This window comes from Lissotriton helveticus, chromosome 2_1, assembly GCF_964261635.1.
Source record: "Lissotriton helveticus chromosome 2_1, aLisHel1.1, whole genome shotgun sequence".
In the NCBI taxonomy this organism is placed as follows: Eukaryota; Metazoa; Chordata; class Amphibia; order Caudata; family Salamandridae; genus Lissotriton; species Lissotriton helveticus.
The window spans coordinates 704,544,754-704,567,191 of NC_136059.1; the positions used below are offsets into that span (position 1 = coordinate 704,544,754).

Genomic DNA, 22,438 nt, shown 5'->3' on the forward strand with positions numbered 1-22,438 from the left:
ACAAATTCAAATGTACATACATAACCTCAACAAAGTATCTTACTAGCAGTTAATCTCAACAGACACATACACTAAAATACACATTTTGTATACCCATTCTGGGAAGGCACAGTGTGCTCAAAACAATGTATCAAAGAGATTGAATCAGATAAATTCATAGAACAAGAACAAAACCTCATGGATGAAAATCCACGCAGACCCCTGCAGAGACACAACAATATATAGCATTCACAAAATATCTACTACTATAGTCATACACATAATGAAAAGAGAAAGTGAAAAAAAATGAAACAGTGGTCGCCTAGATCATCGCATCACGTTATACAGTTCACAAGGGCCAACATGATATATAAAGCGTCTTTGGGAGAAGAACCTATAATCAAACAGGATAGGTGAACAAAAGGAAGGCATCGCCTTAAAATACTCCCGTTCACTGCATGGCCCATTTAATAGTGGAAAGGTCTAACTTGGGATTCATATCCCAAAACAAATACTTACGAGCAGTATTAGAAGGGGTATTGTTTCAAAGTGGCCAGAGGGGAAGCTCAACTTCAGAAGTCGCCGAAGTTTTTAGGAAAACAAGAAGAATCACACCACGGTGTCGACCATACATGAGTCAGGCGGATGTTCTGTAAACACAAACGTCCAAATTTAGGGTTTCGGCGTTCACAATTGCACGATCGTAGTAGCGGTCCGGAGGAGGGAACATCCGGCTAATCCTCGGAGGCCGACTTACCTCAAATACGGTCGAGCACTTCTCATGGGGTCTTGAGAATCTTTCAAATAGCACACTACATCTAGCGTGAAATCAGCCTGTCCTGATGTCAAAAAAAGGGGAGGGATGAATCCAGATGGTACCGTCAAGTGTTCACGTACTGGGGCCTGAAATCTGAGGAAAGTCGAGAGAGTATATAAATATTAAGAGGACCATAAACCTTGTAGTTCCCCTATTCAAAAAGGTCCATATTCCGAATGCCGAACAATGAAAATCACAGGCAGAAACAGTCGCCCTGCGGCCCAGGGGCCTCAAACTCCCACAACGCCCCTATAGGCCTGATGTAAAACCAGGGATGGATTTACCTTTCGGATTTCGATAGATGAGCGCAAATTCAAAGTATTTCGAGGTGACCCACGTTTTCAGTTATCCTCTTTCACTCCTGTGGGACCACATAACCAAATGGTAGGAATCCACACTGAAGCAAAGATGAATAACCAATTGGCATAAGAAATATATATGACAAACAAATTTCATTAAAAAATAAAAAATAAACTGAGCAGCATATGTATACATCTGCCAGGATTGGATCAAATCGGGTATCCCTGTATATGGCGTTTTGTATATTTCTCAACCCGTCCAAGCGGACGACATACCAGGAAAGAACCTAGAATGGCAATGCATTCAAGCCAAAAGGCCAGTACTCAGAATGGCAACCATAGTATTATAAACTAGGCTAGGGAATGTCAGGCTTCCTGAGCCGTCCTTACACGAACCAGGAGGCTCGAGAACGGCAAAAACCCCCAGATTACTTCCCATTATATCTGAAATGCGGGGACCGAAGGAGGGAACACAGACCATACCTTGAAGATAGACAAATGCAGGCGTTCTCGGGATCCACACCACAAACGGGTCAAGGCAGGTACCCGAAAGTGACCGGCAGAAAAACGACCGGCATTTATATATAAAATCGGGAGCTCCGTGATCCAATCGGGAGCCCAGACGTAAAGAAATGCCCTGGTTCGAATAAAGAGAAACGGAAGACCCGCGATGGAGTATTCAGATTAGAGCTGGGCCAGATACATGGTTGAAAACAACCCACGGGGGAATAAACAGGAATAGAATGGAACAGCTTTTAGTCAAAATACCTGGGGTCGATTTTGGACACAACATCCCAAGGAAAAAAAAAAGGACCAGTCAACAGAGAAACCAACTGGTTCATTCTATAAATCGGATGCTGGAGAACTCGTGACCAGGGAAAGGAGCGACAAGCGACTGAAGTGCGTTACGTCACGATCGATTTTAAAGGGGATAATTTTCAGGTTATCGCATTTTCCCTGGGGCAATATTCATTTAACCCCTTGTTCACTGGGGAGAAAGATCCAAAAGACCTCCCTTTTCTTTCTGAGTGTGGTGCTGTCCATCCCAGAAACAGTGCGAATTTTCTCAAGAATGGACCATTTCAGAGCAGATTCGGTATGTTTGGCGTTAATCCAGTGTTGTACCAGTGAGCCCCAATCCTTTGCCGACATTCCCGCCCTGTCTCGCCCACATAGGGCAATCCACAGGGGCGCAGGATGACATGCACCACATTCTTGGAGCAACAATTGCTCATTCCCTTCAGTTTAACGCAGCGGTTGTCAATCATCAAGATGTTCCCTACCATGGCATGAGGACATGCTTGACATGTTCCACAGCGGTGATGACCCTCAACCGGGGATTCATAAGTCCCACCCCGGAGCGCCTACGTCAGTTTTTTCTCTTTTCCGCTTGCAACGTGGATCCGGATTGTGTCCTGGCCTGTTTTCGGGCCTTCTATTCTTTTACACGCTTTGGCGTGAAGTGGAACAGTGTGCGAATGCCTTTGGGCTTCAAGACGTGTATCTCCTGTGTGCATCCCATGTCAGCGAAGGACCCTCACCCAATTTGCATGTGGTGCCTGGGTGAGCACCACGACTTGGAGAGCTGCGACGCCTGCCAGCACCTTAAGCCTAAGTCACGGCGGGAGCGCCGGATGAAGTTGCTGTCGGCGCGCTTGTCCAGGTCGGTGTCATCCCAGCGTGTGTCCCCTACCTCAGAAGCAAGGAACTGCCGGTTTCGTCTGCGACATAGTGTTTCACTGCGGCCCCAAGGGCTGGTAGGTCCTTTTGTTTGTCTCTGAGGCCATGTCCTCTTTTTGCGGTGGGTGCCTGCTCCCCCATGAACCTGCACCCCCGCCTGTCGCCTTCCTACCCGCCCTTTCCCAGCACAGAGGTGACTAGGGCCCAAATGATAGCCCACGCGGCGGCGCTGCAGGCGTCTTTGGCCCTTCCTCCACCTCCTGAGACATCCGCGCAACCCTTGCCTTGCGCGGGGCCTTCCCCGGAGTCGCTGGCGGCTCCGGACTTTCCGGCTCCAGGTCGTAGGAGGGTGGTACCTTCGAGGTGAAGTTCCTCGGACCCCCTCTCTTCGGCACCTGGCGTCCCTGCCTCGCTGCAAATCCCTACGGGGCTCCCTGTGGCGTCGCAGGAGACCGTCGAGACTCCGGGCTTGCCCCCGAGTCCCACTCGGTCCTCTGAGCAGGCAACTACCTTCCTAGAGGCTGAGCCGGTGCCGTTTCGGCGCCAGGAGCCTTCCTCCCCGGCTCCGGTGGAGTCACAAGTGGAGGCAGGGACCTGGGGTGCTTTCCCGAGTCCCCCTCGGCGCGCGCAGCTGCCCCGTATAAGTCCGAGCCAGTACCTTTTCTGCGCTGCTCCCTTGCCCCCGCCTCACCCTCGTGGAGAGCACGTGGAGGCAGGAGTCGTCCGGCGTTAAGAGTGCCCACGTCGCGCCAATGGCGGACTCCACAGCGCCGCGCCGGCATCGGGTTCTGGATTAGTCTCCTGAGGTTCCTTCTTCTCCAGAGGTCAGTCATCTGTTGATGTGTCCCTCCCCGGAGACAGGGTGCCATGTTGTTGCCTTTTCACCTGCATCTTCCATGGAAGGGTCTTCGCCGTCCCCATGGCCTAAATCCTCGAACCCTTCTTTCCGTGGCTTGCGGCCGGCTTCTCCACCGGCCTCTCCGCCTTCCCCTGGGGCCCCTGGGGCCCCTTAGGTTCCCCATTCTTCTGTGGATCCTCCACTATTCCGGGGCTGGCTTCTTCCCCTGGGACATGGGGAAGGATGGCTCAGTCTGCAGCCATCGCCTATGGAGGAATTACTTTCCCCTCCGTGGCGCCCTACTGAGGCCAGTGTTGCCTTTGTTCGGGCTTTTTCCAGGGCGGCTGGTATTCTGAGGATGGGTTAACCTGTCACTCCATTTCCTGCAGACAACCTCTTGGAGATTCTCCACCAGGGCTCTGGTGGACGGGAGTTGTTCCTTCCTTTTGAAGCTTCACTCCATAATTCTCTTATGGGCGCTCTGCCGTAGGCGATCCGGTGCCTCAGGCACTGCTGCATCGCCACCGTCCTGCTCCGCATGACCCTGTCTTTCTTTCTGTCCACCCCTCTACTCAAGGCACTCTTCTGCAGAATGCCTTTCCGTGTTTGCCTGTGGTGTTGTTTCCTCCATCTTGGGCAGCCCGGTGTTTGGATTCATGGGGACTTAATGTCTTCGCTTTGTCCAGCGCAGCCTTGTGGGCGCTTAACACTTTGTGTGTGTTGATCAGGGCTACTTCTAGCCTGTGGGACTTTGTCGAGTCTCTTCTTTCTCATGTCTTCCATTAGGGTGCCTGTGCTTATCTGTGCGGCCATGTGTTGGATGGTAGGGAGTTGGCCGTGTTTATTCTTCGTGCAGCCTTGGATGTTGCCGATGCTCTCGGCTGTGCTATGGCCACTTCTGTTTCTCTGCGTCGCCATGCTTGGCTATGTGATGCCGTTTTTCCAGAAAATATTAGAGAGCGTCTGTTTGACCTGCCTTTTGACGGGCTCCTTCTGTTTAATACTCATGAAGACTCCGCCATTCAGCTTCTTCTTGCGGGGCTCTGTCCTCCTCCTCCTCAGTAGGTTGGTTTGTTGATCCTCCTGGGGCTCGGTGGGAGGCGTTATCCCACTTTTCTTGTGGTAATTGGTTTTTTGAGTGGCTGTTACACTTTCTGTGAGGGTTACTGTGCCCCCGGGATCCTTGGGTTGGCCCCTCTTTTCTGTTGGCTGCTGGTTCAGCCCCTTTTTGGACACAAATGTACCTTTTGGCTCATTACTAAGCCTTCTGCCTCAGGTTTGTAATTTGTTCTCTGATGCGGGATTGTCTTCCCTAACAGTGGTTCCCATGCTTTCTTTGGGACGTGTCCTACCCTATGTGGGGTACTTGTAGCTATTGTATAGCCCTGTCCTATGCTGGGAGGGTGTGGACTCCTCCTTACGGGTTCCACACCTTTCCTGTTGTTGTTGTATTACGCTGGTGTGGCCCTTGGTCCTTACTTGAGCGTGGCCTGGCCATCTATGGGGTGATGCTGCGGCATTTTTGCCCTTTGTCTGCTGTTTGGTCTGGTCCTCTGTCTGGTGTTTCTGAGGGGATAATTTCTTGTGTTGACGGCCTGGTCCGTCCCACTTGTCTCTCCTCTTCTATTCTAGCTGATCGCACTTCTTCGTGGCTCGATTCTGTCCGGAGTGGTCCCCTTTTAGGGTCGTTCGGGATTTTTCTGGCCTTGCCCGTGTTCTGAGCCCGATGTGGTCTGGGCGTTTCTCCGTGGCACTTGCCAGCGGCTGGCTGCACCCGCCTGCTCTTCTGTTCTGTGGCGGAGGCCTTGGCGTGGGCTCTGGCAACCCTGCCTCTTGTTCTGAGGTAATCTTGTGAGATCATGTTTTTCTTCTCTCGTCTGCCTTTATTGCCGAGGTGCCCTTCTATCTGTTCTGGTGACTTCCTGCTGTGATAGGCTCGGCTGCCCTCTCCACTGGGTGTATTTCCTGGTGGAGGGCTTGCCGGCTTTTCTGCCTCTTCTCCTTGGAGTCTGTGGGTGGCTCTTTTTCCTCGGTACTCCTCTGGTGGAGATACCTGGTTCCTTGGTTGGGCTTGGGGGGCACTGGCCTCCTTTCGCCTTGTCCTTGCTCCTCCTGCTTGATGTGGGTTGGGCCGTCTCTTTTTGTCGTCATCACGCATCCCCTCTGGATCCGGTGTTCTCTAGTGGTGACAAGTTCTGGCTATTCTCCCTGTCCCTGTGAATCCTCCCCTATTGGGGCTCTGCTTCGTCCAGGCTGGAGAGGTCCTCTAGCAGACCCTCCTCCCTCTTGGGTATGGCTAGGGTATCTATTCTACGTTAAGGAATCTGCGGCTGGTAGTCTCTATCAGATGTACGAGTTACTTACCTTTGGTAATGATGTATCTGGTAGAGACGATTCTAGCCGCAGATTCCTTCACGACCCGCCCTTCCTCCCCGTTCTGCGAGGGCCCTCTTGGTCTTCTGCACTCGCCTGCCTCCGGGTGGTTGCCTTTTGCGAGTGCCTTTTCTTACTCCCTCCTTTGGGGGGTGCTCGCCATGTGGTTGCTCCATTCTTGACTTTTTATAGGCACTTCTGCGCCCCTGCATCCTGGTCTCCAGTGTAGGGGTTCGCTCGTGCTTCTTCTTCCCTTTGTTACTTGCACTTCTGTCTTTGGCAGTCCTTGGGGTTGAGGTGCCTTGGCTGGTCTCTACCTTGACTTTCGGGAGACTTTCTACCTGCTGGTATTGTCTGAGGTTGATTGGTCATTGCTCTTCGTTCTGCCCCTGGTGTCCTTCTTTGTTCCGGGCGGTGGCTACAGACTTCTTGGTCTGCTGTGTATTTTTTCACATACTTCTGCCCTGGGGAGGCTGTTGTATTTGTTTGCAGGATTGCTTTCCAGTAGCAGTGCCCTGTTCTTTCATTCCAGAACTTGGTGCCTCAGTACCTGGCTCTATTCTAGATGGTGCTGTTCCTCACCATTTGTTTCTTTCCCTTCTGTTTGGCGGGGATTTTTGCACACTGTTCCAGTATTCTCACAGTTTTAATAGTGATGGCTCCGCGTTGTGGCGCGGAAAAGTTCTCAGAAGAAAACTGACGTAGGCGCGCCGGGGCGCGATTTATGTATCCTCGCTGACGTCATGGATGTGGACAACATAAAGGCGGAGTCACTTGGTGCCGTCCCCCCCGGCGCGCAGGGATGCTGTGGCAAAAAAGTTTTAATTCTACGTTAAGGAATCTGCGGCTAGAATCCTCTCTACCAGGTACATCGTTACCAAATATAAGTAATGTTCCCTAGAGTAGCATTTTCATGTCTTCAAGCGCCAATCCCGGTCTCAGTAGCCACAGTACTACAGCATGCTTACAAATCAATCAGTGAGCTGTGCCTTGCAACTCAGCCTTAGTCATTTACAACCTACTTCCTAAGATCTTTGAGCTCCAGAAGTACAAGATTGCTGCATAACTGTATAAACCTGTCAACCTGCAAAGTCTATTAGCACCAACAAGCGTAGCTACAGTGGACACATTTCCTACATGGTATTCGGATTCGGGATTTGCACCTTGTGCGTGATGTCTGATTTGTCTGATCTACATTAGGGGTGTAACATGCAGAGTTTCATAAAATCTCTGCAAGATTCTGCAGCGCTCCACCAATGAGTTGAAAATATGCATTGTACGCTGCAATTTAACGCCAGTAGTAAGAGCAGCACTAGAAAATCTGCGCAAACAGCACCATGCGGTGCGCAAGAGCGGGTGGCTATTTAAGTTGATTTTACTGCCGCTCGAGTAGAAAATCTACCCCAGCGGCAGCAAATTGCGATTCTCCTATTTACATGACTAGAGAATCTGGATTTCATTAAAGACACGGAGGCTAACATTATGCATATAACTTTTAATGCAACTCCAAACAGCCGCATACGTCACAAAGCAATAGTTCCAATGGAACATTCTTAACAAAACAATTCTAGTAAGCACTAGGCAATCAGCCTCTTTTAAATAAGGAGTAAAGGAGAGAAAGGAAATGTCCCAATGAGAAATTCAACGATGAGACTTCATATAAACCAAGGTGGATGAAAGGCAAGTGAAAGCTCCAAGATCCGTAGAGAAGGAATCAGGAACAAAAGTTCACAAGAGGTTATCTGAAAAGAAAAGAAGTGTAAATAAATCTAGAAATATAAACAAAGATAAATCCTGAAAAGGAATTTAAAGAATTTAAATAAAACATTCTATTAATTATAATATGTTCTTTGTTAAGGCAAGATTATTATTGCATAAAGAAACATATTTAGAAGAAATAAACAGTAAGTAAAATATTAACCATCAACCACCCAGGGAAGGGTGGGAGGGATAATGTTAGCCTCCGTGTCTTTAATGAAATCCAGATTCTCTAGTCATGTAAATAGGAGAATCGCAATTTCATTACAAGACCGGAGGCTACCATTATGCATGTTGGTAGCCATGTAACACAACATCAGACATATGAGTGATTGGTTTACAATTATGATGAGCAAAAGTTCTAGAATTCGACCAATCAGCAGCTTTAAGAATATCATCCAACTTACCTCCTGACCAAAAGGACTTACTGGCCATAGCACCTCTGATGGAATGTGGTTTGAAGATATTTAGATCAACACCGGCAAAATTCATAACAATTTTTACCCATCTTGCAATAGAAGCAGAGGAGATACCCTTATGAGGTTTAACAAAGGATATAAGCAACTGATTAACACCAAAAGGGCGAAGAGCATGCATTCTCAAATCATATTGTTTCATACAATCCACAACACAAAGTTTTTTACAAATATCAAAACGAGGATAAAAAATAGAATCGGACATAGTTTTAGTTCTTCTGTGGAGTTCAAATTTAACTCCAAACATATCATAAGATCTATAAGAAATATCTAGAGCTTTAACATCAGAAACTCATCGACATGAAATTAAACAAAGTAGGGTAGCTAATTTAATAGAAAGATTCTTTCTGTTCAAAAGTGAGTTATCTGGCCAATTACAGAAAAGGTCAAGAATTAATCTAACATCCCACAAAGATTGATATCTAGGTTTGAGGGGTCTTCTACGTCTGATACTCTTAAGGATTCTACAAATGATAGGATTTTTACCTACCGTCTTACTGTTGACCAGGGAATGACCAGCAGAAATAGCCGATCTATAGCAATTGATGGATCTATAACTTAGACCTCTGTCGAATTGTTCCCCAAGAAAATTGACTATATCAACGATAGGTGCTTCCACGGGATCCAAGTCCCTTTCCAAGCACCAACGTAACCAGACTTTCCAAATGTTGTTATACCTGTAGTGTGTTCCCGGAGCCCAAGATTCTCAGAGGAGAGTTGAAGCTGTTGACGAAAGTCTTGGGAGATCATTGGATCTCCTGACACTCTCCAAGCAAGAAGGTTCAACTTCCCTATTTGAACGAGAGGGTGAATTTGACCGTCTGTTGGTGAGAAGGTTGTTGAGAGAAGGAATTAGGAAAGGAAGATCGTAAGACATCTCTAGAGTAGTTGGGAACCAGGCTTGTGAAGGCCAAAAGGGGGTTATCAGGACAATGGAGGCATGTTGATGTCTCACTTTCTGGAGGACCCTCTGGATCATGGCAAAGGGAGGGAAGGCATAAGCGTTGACTCCCACCCATGATTGAAGAAAGGCGTTGACTGCTAGAGCACCCGGGTCGGGCATCCTGCTGTAATAAGGATCTAGTTGAAAAGTCAGTCTGCTCGCGAAAAGGTCTATTTGAAAGGGACCCCAGAAATATTTGAGGGATCTAAATACTAAGGCGTTGAGTATCCAATCGGAATGATCCAAGAGGAATCTGGAATTCCAATCTGCAGAAAGGTTGGATTCTCCTGGAAGGTATTCTGCTCTTAAAGATATTTTGTGTTCTAGACAGAAGAACCAATGTTTTTTGGCTAAATTTGACAAGTCCACCGACTTTGTTCCACCCAGGCGATTTATGTAAGCAACAGCGGACATATTGTCCATTTTTAGAATTACTGATCTGCCTTGAAGAGAGTGTTTGAAGCTCATTAGAGCATAACGACCCGCAGTCAGTTCTAGATAATTTATATGGTGAGAAGACTCCTCTTGAGACCAGATTCCACCAGTATTTTGATGTAGGAGACAGGCGCCCCAGCCATGAAGGCTCGCATCTGATTCCAAAATGAAATCTGGCGTTGAACCAAATATTGCTCTGCCATTCCAAGCATCCAAATTCTCCAACCACTAGGTTAGTTCTGAAATGGATTCTTGATTCAGGGAAACATGGTCTCCGTACCAGAGACCTGATCTCAAAGCTTTTCCTTTTATCCTTTGGAGGGCTCGATAGTTTAGAGGGCCTGGAAAGATAGCTTGAATAGAGGAAGAGAGAAGACCGAGGAGTCTGGCTAGTTCTCTTAAGGAAAGATTCTGATGTTTGAGGACATGTCTTATTTCTTTTTTGATTTTGGAAATCTTCTTCAGGGGAAGAAGGAGAAGGCAATTGGAGGTGTCTACAGTGAAACCTAGGAATTCCATAGACTTTGAGGGGCAAAGTATTGACTTCTCTTTGTTTACAATAAAGCCTAGGTTTTCTAAAAGATCCATAACCGTTTTGAGATCTTGAAGAATTTGAGTATAATCCTGAGACATGATAAGGATATCGTCTAGGTAAATAATCATACGAATCCCTTTCTCTCTTAGAGAAGATGCGACTACTCTCATTATTTTGGTAAAACACCAAGGGGGTGATGAGAGACCGAAGGGGAGAGCTTGGAATTGATAAAGTCGGTTCTTCCAAATGAATTGTAGGAAGGATTGATCTTCCTTGGCCATAGGGATGGTGAAATAGGCGTCTTTGAGATCTAGTTTGACTAACCAGTCTCCTTCTAACAAGAGATCTCTCAGAAGATGGATACCTTCCATCTTGAAATGTCTGTAAACAAGGAACCTGTTGAGTTCCCTGAGATTTATGACGGGTCTCCAACCTTTTTCCTTTTTTTCCACAAGAAAGAGGGTACTTATAAACCTCAGAAATTCCATAGGGACTTCTATGATTGCGCCTTTCTGGAGCATTGAAGAAATCTCCTGTTCTATAATTAGTTCTTGATCTGGGGAGAGAGACATTACTCTTGGGAAAGAAACTTGAATTGGGGTATCTATGAACTCTATTGTAAAACCGGTAACGGTGTTCAGAACCCATGGATCTAGTGTGATAAGTTTCCAGTTCTCGAGAAAGAATTTTAGTCTGCCTCCCACTTTCGTGGGAGGGGAAAAAGGAATCAAAGCACTTACTTTGTGGGTTGTTGTCGTTAGGTCCTCCTCTTGGTCTGGAACCTCTCGAGCGGAAGCCTCTTCCTCTTGTAAGGTAAAATTGGGATTGGTAGGAGGATTGGTAACTTCCTTTAGTGTCAAAGCCTCTGGATCTACCGTAGGGCCTACGATTAAAACGGCCGAAAGATTGGCCCCTTCTTCCGGCCCTGCCAAAAAGGTTATTAGTGTTGGGGTTGAAGACTTTCTTCATATTCTGATGAGCTTTATCCAGGGCTGTAAAGGTTGACACATATCTACCTAATGTCTTGATTAGGTCTTCACCAAAAAGTAGCCCTTTAGGATTGAGAGAGGGCTCTTTATCAGCTAATTCGCTCAACTTTGGGCTAATTTTAGTAAGAACGACTCTCCTTCTTTCAGAGTTGAGACCGGCATTTGCGTTTCCTAAAAGAACTAGTGCCCTTTGACTCCAACCACGGATAAGGTTAGTGTCCAAGGTGGAGCCATTGATGTGACTATCTTCAGCGGCATCGATAATTTTAGTGAGGGGACCTAAGATATCAAGAACTCTGTCCTGGCAAATTTTAAGGGATCTCTCCATACCCTTCCTGGGATCCCTACCGAGTTTGAAGAGATATTTTATCAGCTCTGGATCGAGATTGGGTGTCTGGCAGACTTTGCCTTCAATAGAAGGTCTTGAGCATTCCATTCGTAAGAGATTGCGAGTGTTTCTCTCAAGAGGATTCCTGATCCACTTGGTGATAAACTTGCTAACATGCTCCAAAGGAGCCCAATCAGAGCTCCTAGGATGTCTAATGTTAAGAGGTGAAAACATTTCTTGACCAAGAGGGTCTAAAATGCTATCCTTTGAGGAGGAAGGTAAATTATCATCAATAGATTCAAAATCTTGGTCATCTTCATCCAAATCGAGGATGTATTCATCAGGGAAATCTGAGGCAGTATCATTATAGTCATCATGGACAAAGTTATCAAAATCATCATGGCAGATGGATTCATTATTTCGAGCACTTGGATAGGTTGTGCCGCTGAGGACACCTTTAAAATTTGTGCCGCGGTGGACACCTTTAAATGTTGTGCCGCTAGGGACACCCGAGGTACTAGGACCTGAAATAGTGCTCTTAGGGGTAGAGTCAATATTTTTCGTTTTTTTAGTCTATTTACCCCTTAAATCAGTGAGGTCATTATCATTATCAAATCCCTGTTGAAATTCATCCTCCTCTTCAGGAGAAAGGGATCTCTTAGATGCCATGACTTTAGAAAGTGTAGAGAACATACAAGACCTCATTTCTTTATGAATAAGAGATTTAAATGCCTCATTGTCAATGTTGGGGAGAGAAAGATTGTCTTTTTCTGAATCTGAGTCAGACATTATAGAGATGAGAAAGGAAGGTATAATAAATAATTCTCTCTCTTGTTCTCCCCTTTTTTTTTTTTTTTTAAATATGAATTAAATAAAATAGGATTCCCCCTTTTATTTTTTTAGGTATGTAAATTATTTTGTTATAAAGGAAGTAAGGGAGTTAAATTCAGCTTAAATTAAGGTAGTTTTAAGCTTAAATAGCATTAAAATATAGGGAAAGCGAGGTCCTTCGTGTAAATCAGCTGATCGCGTCGGAAAACTGACAGTTTCTCCGATCGCGATCAGCTGGCTGCTCAGAGACGCTCATTGTGAGCGTGCGGGCCGAGGAAAGCAAGCAGGCAACCACAACACGCAGCGCGTGTGTTGCTAAGGGCTTTTCCTCAAATCTTTGCGAACGACAAAGACGGGGAAAATAGAAAACAAGGCGGAACACAAACAGAGGTGGAAATATAGAGAATAATTCCGGACAAGGTAGGCGATTAAGAATAATCGGTAATGGGAGGTTTACACGTGGTAAAAAACAGGGAAAACACAGACATCAAGAGGGAGTCGACCTCCATAAATTGGAGGTCGGAGGCTCGAACAGACAAGGGGAAGGGGACAAAAGGAAGCCTTCCAAAAGGATTGAGACAAGCAATCAGCAAAGGGCACATTAACGTCCCACGTGAAAAACAGTAAGGAAATCAAATAAAAACATCACAATTACCAATTGATATTGGCAGAAATGTAACAGTATTAGGCTAACAATAAATACATGTTATGAATAGTAATAAATAAACACGAGTAGCAATGTCAAAAGAGAGTAAGAGAAAACATGACTTATCTGCTTGGAGCCGCATTTAAAAGAGGCTGATTGCCTAGTGCTTACTAGAATTGTTTTGTTAAGAATGTTCCATTGGAACTATTGCTTTGTGACATATGCGGCTGTTTGGAGTTGCATTAAAAGTTATATGCATAATGGTAGCCTCCGGTCTTGTAATGAAATCTACTATAGAAGCAGCCCTCTGACCACAGCTGCTCGCGACTGCCTGCGAGGCCTGCGTGAGAAATGGCGCTAGGGTACGCTAAACTTTGTGCTCACATTTTTGAAGCCTCGCTGGAAAAAATTCCGCCATGTGGAGCTCCACATTACAAGAGTAACACTGAGTTGCCGAATTCCACAGGCGCACCCCTAATCTACATTCGATCGAGCCAAGACTTTCTTTCCAAATACCATTTAGATTGGTTATTCACTTTGTCAGAGGAGTAAGGGGTAAACTCCACACTTGTATCTTTGAAGAATACATTTTTAGTTTATCATGAGGATGAAGTTATGTTCTAGAAAGATAATTTTTTCAGCGTTGTGTAATTTTTAAGCAATTGACCATGTGCTCACTGCCATGTTGTCCACTACTTGCTTGAAGCTGCTAAATACAATTGATTGTATTGGCAAGTATCAAATCCGATTCTAAATTCTGTGGAATGCAGTATGCTGAAACAAAGCTGGGTATCAATTAGTAACATTGTTATCCTATTTGGACTTTCTGTAACTGTATGTGTTACTCTCATGTCCTCCTTCGTTGAACAAACATTGAAGATCACTGTCCTTGCTGTTAAATTAAATGAAACAAAGATGGTGCTAACATCACTTTCTTTTCCATCGCGGTTTCAAAATCCATCCTCAAACAGTATCTTCTGTTTATTGACATAAATGTGCTACATGTTTTACTTCCTGTTGTGATGTGTCGCAACATTCCCAACTTTTTTTTTCTGACATGGTGTTCTATCAGCATTGGAAAGGCTTTGTTATAGGCCAGTTTAATATTTCCACTGAATATTTTTCATAGAATCTGACCAGGTTATTGGTATAAATAGATTTTATGAGTCCTATATTGTGTTCAAGACACTTGCTATTTTTTATTTGAAAAGCTGACAGTCCCCAATGAACAAATGGTATCTAATATATTCTTCACTGAATGTCTCTAGGAAAAGGCTACAAAGGAACACATAGACAAGCTCGGGGAGAGAGATGACACCATCCCCCCAGAATATAGAGAGCTCCTGTCTGGAAAGGTATTGTACATTTTGTTTACCAAATATAATATTTGTGCTGTGGTAGCATATATCTAATGCACAATACCTAAAATAAAAGTGACTTTCAATTAGGGAATTGGGAATAAATACATTGTTTGCTTATCATCCTACAGCAACCATATGAGAACCATTTTAAACTTGATACGATGCTGATTGGTCAGTGTTACTTCTTAATTTTCTCTGTGAATATGATCAGTCAGCTGTAATGTTACTGAAACTGTGTCCTAAAATACATAGTGACCCATGAGCAGTTGTACAACAGGTTCTGCTTTTGATGTGCTGAGTGTAAGAATTGACGAGCGGAGACGTAGAAGTATTTTTCATATCCTCTGAAAATCTTAATTAATTTTCCAGGACAAACCAGTGACGCCAGCGATTCCTGAAAAGCCAAAGGTAAATGTCACAACTAGAATTTCAATTGAATCTTACAGACCAGATAGAATGTTCTTAGGTGAGCAGTTAAGATGCTGTTTAATGCTCTAAGAGTACATACAGTATTATGTAATGGGTACTTGTATTATGTATTATGTGAACAAATATTGGGTTTCCTACAGCATGATTTGTGCCTACAAACTATCAACTTGTATTCACATATTATAAAGCATGGTAAAATAAATAATACAAATGGCTTGATCTTTTTGTAATGTCAAAGGGCCCAGGTCTAAAAATTGGAAATGTATGCAGTGTACATTTCCTCCTATGTTTTGTGCAGAGTTCTGACTTCACAAATATTCCAGGAGTACAGAAAATCAACATAAATAAATGGTTTTCATGTGGACGTGTCCTCCCTGGCAGAAAGTTTTACTGAAATGTGTATTAGCATTTTAAACTTGTTTTTCCTTCACAGAAAACATCTCCATGGTAACAATCTTCAGTTATAAATACCCGGAGATCCTTATTCTTAAATCCGATTCAGTTGAATTAAGCCAGCAAGTTATTACCTTTTCTGTGCATACACGTGAAACGTGAGGCCACAAAAAACTGTGGTGTAACTAGACCTAGCGCCACCTGGGGCAGACCCTAAGTTCGCTGCCCAGTCCACGTAAGAGCGGTGGGGGAGAGGGGATTGGTGTCTGATGGACGACTTCTTGCCGGGATGGGTGGGGATAGGAGGAGGTGAGGCAGCGGTGGCATTCGACTGACTATGTGTTCCTTGTTCTCTGGGGTGGGAGGATAGTGGTAGTCGACAGACACTACTTGCTCATCGCCGCGGCCCTCAAAAACAATGCCGGCCAGGGCGTAAGACCCCCCCCCCCAAGCTATGCCACTAACAAAAAAGGTTAAGACCTGAGCCCATTGTGCTTATGGTTATACCTGTATAAAACATGTAGGAATATACAAAATGTACCCCACTTTCCAGGAGCTATTTACAATGTATCAGTAGTTATATCAAGACAAAAGTTACTGCTGCATTAATGAATGCCCAATCCAGAATTGGCTCAGTGGTCTAATGCGCCCACTGCAAGGGCTTGTGTTTGACCTCATGGTCACAGGTTCAAATCCCGGCGGGTCCACTCAGCCTTTCATCCATCTGAGGTCGATAAATAGTATCATTGTGTTGGGTAACAATAAACATCTGTTATTCAGCACCAAAATGCCTCCGGGTGAAAGTGTGCGTTACAAATACACATATTCTGTGTATGTTATTATCTGAGCTGTCTGTTAAAGCAAAACAATTAAGAAAAGAAAATGGAGCCACTCCAACGCACTTGGTACACACATAATAACTTTTTATCTGCATTTCCATGAATGACTGCCAGCCTTCGTAAAGCAGTCTAAGTTTGTAATCTGTGGTAATTCCAGACAGTAAAAGAAACTGAAGTGGAAAAATCTGAAATTAAACATTTTCCAAACTTGCAGTCAGACTGTTTTTGACAAGTAGCCAATGTGGACCATGAAGGGCATATCATAGATCACATATTTGAATTCAAGTGCTTGGCCTATTTATACATATTGCCATATAAAGAAATACAATGATAGGTTATCACTTTTGCTCTATATTTCCATTGAAACAAATTATTACATCTATTGCATAATGAACCTGGTGTGTGAATGATTATCCAGAGGTGATTTTCTTTCTATAAATGTTACAGATTCCGCAGGATGACACCAAAGCTATTGATGCTCTCTCTGAGGGATTTTGCTCTTCTCCGTCACCTGCACCACCCAGTCAGCCAGCAAAGGTACACCCTTTTTGGACTTCTTTCCCCACATAGATTGCATGCCTAATAGAGGATTTATTCATGTGCCTTTGCCTTCTAGAAGTGTTCTTATGAACATGTGTCTATATACTTCTCCTCATCAACCTACCCCTAAAATTGTGTCAATGACGAGAAGAAAAGAATGACCTGAACATCCAGTACACTTATGATGAGATCTTCAGGTGGTCATGGAAATTTCTTGTCTAGCTTACACTCTGTCTGTAACTATCCGTAGGCACTCTCTCTGTGATGTTTAGTGTCCTAGTTACTTTTCTATCAACATCTAAAGATTGTATGTGCTGTATTGATTTTGCAAACTTAATAAATAAAAAATAAATTAAAATAATTTTTAAAAAAACATCTAAAGATGTTGTCCGAGGTGAAAATAAAATATGCAGATCATCCAGTCCTAGGGCCATATCTGCTATATCATGCATTTGGCCCTACATATTAGAGAACATGGTTGTTGCCTTTCAGATTTGTCTGTAGTCAGCCTGCATTCAGAAGAGCTTCCTAAGCATTGAAAGTTGTAGCATATACCTCCTAATTTAATCATTCAAGTGTTTGGATGGCTTTTCATCCACAAGTGGAAACCCATTCCATCAGTGTTTTCTCGGTATTTCATGGACAGAGCGAGTGCAGCTTAAGTTGTATCTGAAACACTCAAACCTGAAAATCACAGTTTTAGTTAAAGCCACGTCTGCCTTGGAGCTATCTGATATCTTTAGTCCACCCTGATGTTTCCCAACTGAGTGGCAGTGCAAGGGGATTTGTTGGAGGGGATTTGTTGGGCTGGGGTACTGGGCTATCCATAAATGACGTTAAATACATCTGGCATCTTACAGCATCCAATCTAAATGACTGTTCGTATTAGAAGTGTGTAGAGAAAATAAGTTCTATTTATAGGGGGGATTGTTGTTTATAGCCAAAGTGAGCATCTTCATCTGCAGAAGAAATAATTAGTTAAGAACGTAAAGATCGAGGAAGGGGAGAAGCCCTGCACACTCTTTCTGTACAAGAAAGTAATGGCAGTAGAATGGCTAACTCTGTTCAGATGGTGAGCTTACTCTTGCTTTAAATAGGAAAAGCCCTTCTATGGGCTATCCTAGCAGATGGGGTAGAGGTAGGTTTGCGCTATACAAATACCACATAAATACATACATGCTGTAGGGCGTCACCTACCTACATGCACTCAGGAGGTGATGAAAACAATAGGTACAGTAGTGGAGAAAATGATCCTCCCGTAATGAAACAGAGGGTGGTACCCAGATTCTGGGTAGATCCTTACACGTTCTTGGGAGGTTCAAGAGACAAGTACGTGGCTGTCTTTGGCTTTCCCCTATTTTATGTCCAGAAACTTAGAAAAAGCTTTCAGGAAATCAAGGCTGCCACAAGTTTGTAGACCCCATTGTTTTTCTTTTTAAAATTTTAATTACTTGTATTCTGAATAGAAGCCTTTAACAATGGAAACTACCAATAAAGTTTCATGTCTTAACATACCATATTCAGTACTAATTTACAAGGTCATGATATTATTCTTTACATGGCTTGTTGGTTCTGGGGATCATTTGATAGACCTGTTAGACAGTTCTGTAAATAGTGCACAGTTCTCTTTTTAATACTGATATCTCCTTACTGTTCTTCTGATTACAATACTCTTCTGTATGCGTTAGCGGCCCTACACTGTTTCCCTTTTTTAAGGACAGCATTGCCCTTCGGATATCCATTTTGCGAGTAGAATGCACACATTGTTTTTTTCCATTTTTCAGTAACTGGTATGGGGTTCAATACATGGAGCCTTGATTCATTTCTTCTAGCCTACATAAGACCCAGATTACAAAACAAATTCACATATTTATTGGAACCTGTCTCTCTTCATACCCCTAATATATACAGTAACTCATTTGGCTTCAGGGGAACCACTGCTAAATGTGCTTGGTATGCTCCCCTATGTTTGTTAGTGGCGTCAAATGTACAGGCAAGTCCAAATAGTTTGGAAAAAGGTGCTCACAGCCCCTGATGTATTGTCCCTAGCACATTAACCTTTACTGATCAAATTCAGAATTTTTGGCTGGATATGATCATCCTTACTGTGCGTGTTAGATGATTACTGAGAAATCTTGTAATGCTGGTAGCACACAAAGCAGAGGTTTGCACTGGTTAACTGGCCCTTCCAATCAGGGAAACAGAAGTTAGGTTGGAGGTAGCTTTTAGATTTTTTTATTTTTTTATTAGCTACTTTAGATGAAGAAATAGAAAGTCAGAGGATAAGAAAACAGTAAAACATCTAGAATATATACATACATACATACATACGTACATACATACATATACACATACACACACACACACGCACACACACACACACACACACACACACACTACCCCTCCTGGGGTATAGTTTAGACCATCAACCAAGACTCTGTTACTGTCTTGAGATTTTTTTCAATCTGACTCTAGGTTAGGTGTAACCCATCTCCTAGCAGTCGGTCACAAGGCCTGGGCACCAGGTGTTTCTTGGGCTTGCTCTTTTTTTTCCCTTGAAGGTTCTAGGTCAGGGTTTGCCTGGTGGTGTATGATGTGGGCTTCCAAAGGGTGTGACCTATCCAGCCACATCGTTTTGTCAAGATTTCTTCATGAGCATTGGAAAGTCTGCTACCATAGGTTGTTGTTGCTGATGGTGTTTGGCCAGTGTATTAGGAGGATTTTCCTTAGACAGGTGTTGATGTGAATCTGGACTTTGTTGTTGGTGGTCACTGTTGTCCACCACTTTTCTGCTCCATACAGAAGAATGAATATGCTACTTGCCAGTATGCATCTGTTCTTGGCATGTAGGGCTGCTAACATTCATATCTGTAGCATAGATCACCGCCTAGTGTTGGGTCCGGATGATTGCACATTGTTGTCCTGGAAGAGTCTTCGAAGTATCACGAGATAGGTGGCTCCTCCCCTGGACTACAGTGCGCATGGGCATCGACTCCATCCCCAGATTGTTTTTAGCCATAGTGGCAAAGGTGGAGTTTAACAGTGAACGTGATGGCCATGCTAGAGATAAAATGTAAGAAAAGTCTGCAGCCGCTACGGGCGCCGGGGAGGAGGGCGGGTGATATGAATGTTAGCAGCCCTACATGCCAAGAACAGATGTATACTGGTAAGTAGCATATTCAGTTCGAGGTATGTGGGCTGCTAAATTCATATCTGTAGCATAGAATACATAGCAGTCCCTCCATTAACGGCGGCCGCCCGTGCCAGCTGCAGAAGTCTGAAAAAGTGTTTTAAGAACAGCCTGTCCTACAGCTGCCTGCTGTTTGGAATGCACATCTACACATTAATGTTTGGTAAACGTATGTGGTGTAGACCATGTGGCTGCCCTACAAATGTCTTCCAAAGGAATGTTACCCAGGAATGCCATGGAGGCCCCAACTTGCGTGTGGAGTGTGCCCTGGGGGGGACCGTTAGAGTGCGCTTAGCCTTCTGATAGCAAATCTGAATACACTTAACGATCCACCTGGCTATTCCTGCTTTGGAAATGGGGTTGCCTTTGTGCTGGGCTGCGAAGGCAACAAAGAGTTGCTGTGTCTTTCTAAAAGGTTGCGTTCTGTCAATGTAGTACATAAGCGCTCTTTTGACATCAAGCGTATGGAGCATCATTTCTGCTACCGTTTCCGGGTTGGGAAAGAATGCGGGCAGTTCGATAGTTTGATTGACATGAAACTGCGACACCACCTTAGGGAGAAATTTGGGGTTAGTGCGCAGCACCACCCTGTTTGAATGAATTTGTATAAATGGCTCTTGGATGGTGAGAGCCTGTAGCTCACTAACACGTCTCAGAGACGTTATGGCAATGAGAAAAGCCACTTTCCATGTGAGGAACTGAAGCTGACATGAATGCAGAGGCTCAAATGGGGGACCCATCAATCTGGTGAGCACCACATTGAGGTTCCACACAGGAGCTGGCGGGGTCCTGGGAGGGATGACCCGCTTCAGCCCTTCCAGGAATGCCTTAATGGCAGGCACCCTGAAGACAGAGAGATGCTGCCTGTTTTGGAGATAAGCCGCTATTGCGGATAAGTGAATCCTAATGGAAGCGTATGCTAGATTGCATTTGTAAAGATGCAAAAGATAGCAGATGATATTAGAAATGGAGGCATCGAGCGGGTTGATAGCGTGCTCGGTACAGTAGATGACAAACCGCTTCCATTTTGCTGCATAGCAAGCTCTGGTAGTGGGCTTCCTTGCCTCCCGGATGATGTTCATGCATTCAGGGGGCAAATTAAGGTAGCCAAACTCTAAGACCTCAGGAGCCAGATCGCCAGATTGAGCTGCTGCAGATCCGGGTGCTGAATGTCGCCACGGTTCTGTGTCAAGAGCCGGGGTGTGAGGTGCAGTCTTTGATGCGGTACCACGGAGAGTTCGAGGAATGTGGTGTACCACGGTTGTCGCGCCCACGTTGGAGCAACTAGGATGAGCGTCAGCGAGTGTTGCTTGAGCTTTCTTGCCACCAGCGGAATGAGAGGCGCTGGGGGAAAAGCGTACGCAAATCTGCCTGACCAGTTCATCCATATCGCATTGCCCTGCGATAGTGGGTGAGGGAACCTGGCGGCAAAGCTTTGGCATTTTGCGTTTTCCTCCGTGGCAAACAGGTCTATCTCTGGATGACCCCACTGCTGGAAGTACGGGCGGAGTACTGATGGATGTAACTCCCACTCGTGCATCTGGTGGCTGTACCTGCTGAGCAGATCCGCCATCTGATTGTCCGTGCCCGGGAGGTGTTCCGCCATGAGGAAGATGTTCCTCTGAATGGCCCACTTCCACATGCTCTGAGCCAGATGAGACAACTGTGGAGAGTGCGTACCTCCCTGCTTTTGAATGTAGTACATGGCTGTCATGTTGTCCGTCTGGATCAACACGACTTTGTTGCGCAGATGTACTTTGAAGGACTTGAGTGCCATGAAGATTGCCATCAGCTCCAAGTAGTTGATGTGCATCTTCCTTTGTTGCGTTGTCCATAGTCCCTGGACCGTATAGTGGAGCACATGAGCCCCCCATCCCAGGAGAGACGCGTCCGTTGTTAGTGTAATCTGTGGCACAGGCTCCTGGAACGGTCGGCCCTTGCAAAGGTTGTGTGGATTCCACCAATGCAGAGAGCTGTATGCCCGACCCGTCACCAACACTAGGTCGTTTAGTTGTCCTTGAGCCTGAGTCCACTGATGCGCTAAGCATTCTTGGAGCGGACGCATATGGAGTCTCACGTGCGGGACTATGAAGATGCAGGAGGCCATCATGCCTATCAACTGCATGAACACTCTCGCTGGGAGCGAGTGTTGTGGCCTGAACTTTTGGATCAGCGCCTGGATGTTGTCGATCCTCGCTGGGTTTGGCTGAGCTGTGGCAGCCAGAGTATTGATCGTCGCGCCTAAATACTGCCGCACATGGGCAGGCTGAAGGTGTGACTTCGGGTAGTTCAGTGTAAATCCTAGACTGTGAAGGAGGTGAATGGTGTGGGACATGTCTGCGGCGCACTGCTGGGCTGACTTTGCCTGCACGAGCCAGTCGTCCAGATAAGGGTAGACATGTATACCCTGTCTCCGAAGGTGTGCCGCCACTGTCCCCAGACATTTTGTGAACACTGTGGGAGCAGTGGTCACTCCGAAGGGGAGTACCTTGAACTGGTAATGCCTGTTTTGGATGGTGAACCTGAGGTACTTTCTGTGGGAGGGGTGGAGTGGTATGTGAAAGTAAGCATCCTTGAGGTCCAAGGTTGCGAGGAAGTCTCCTTGTTGTAACAAGGGAAGAACCTGCTGCAGTGTCAACATGTGGAAGTGTTCTGAAAGAATGTACTGGTTTAAGGGGCGTAGGTCTAGAATCGGTCTGAGCGAGCCGTCCTTTTTTGGGATTAAGAAGTACAGGGAATAAACCCCTGTGCCTTCCTCC

General features: G+C 45.1%; 1 protein-coding gene across 24 annotated transcripts in view; it reads left to right on the forward strand.

The window, feature by feature from the left end:
* The window catches only part of CAST (calpastatin), a 685,784-nt gene that overhangs the window by 619,181 nt on the left and 44,165 nt on the right, over positions 1-22,438 (forward strand). For all 24 annotated transcript variants that reach the window (XM_078675414.1, XM_078675406.1, XM_078675407.1 and 21 more), the window contains 3 exons: positions 14,196-14,282; positions 14,658-14,696; positions 16,397-16,486. In XM_078675414.1, the coding sequence (XP_078531540.1) occupies positions 14,196-14,282; positions 14,658-14,696; positions 16,397-16,486 (216 nt within the window). The remainder of the gene's footprint in view (positions 1-14,195; positions 14,283-14,657; positions 14,697-16,396; positions 16,487-22,438) is intronic.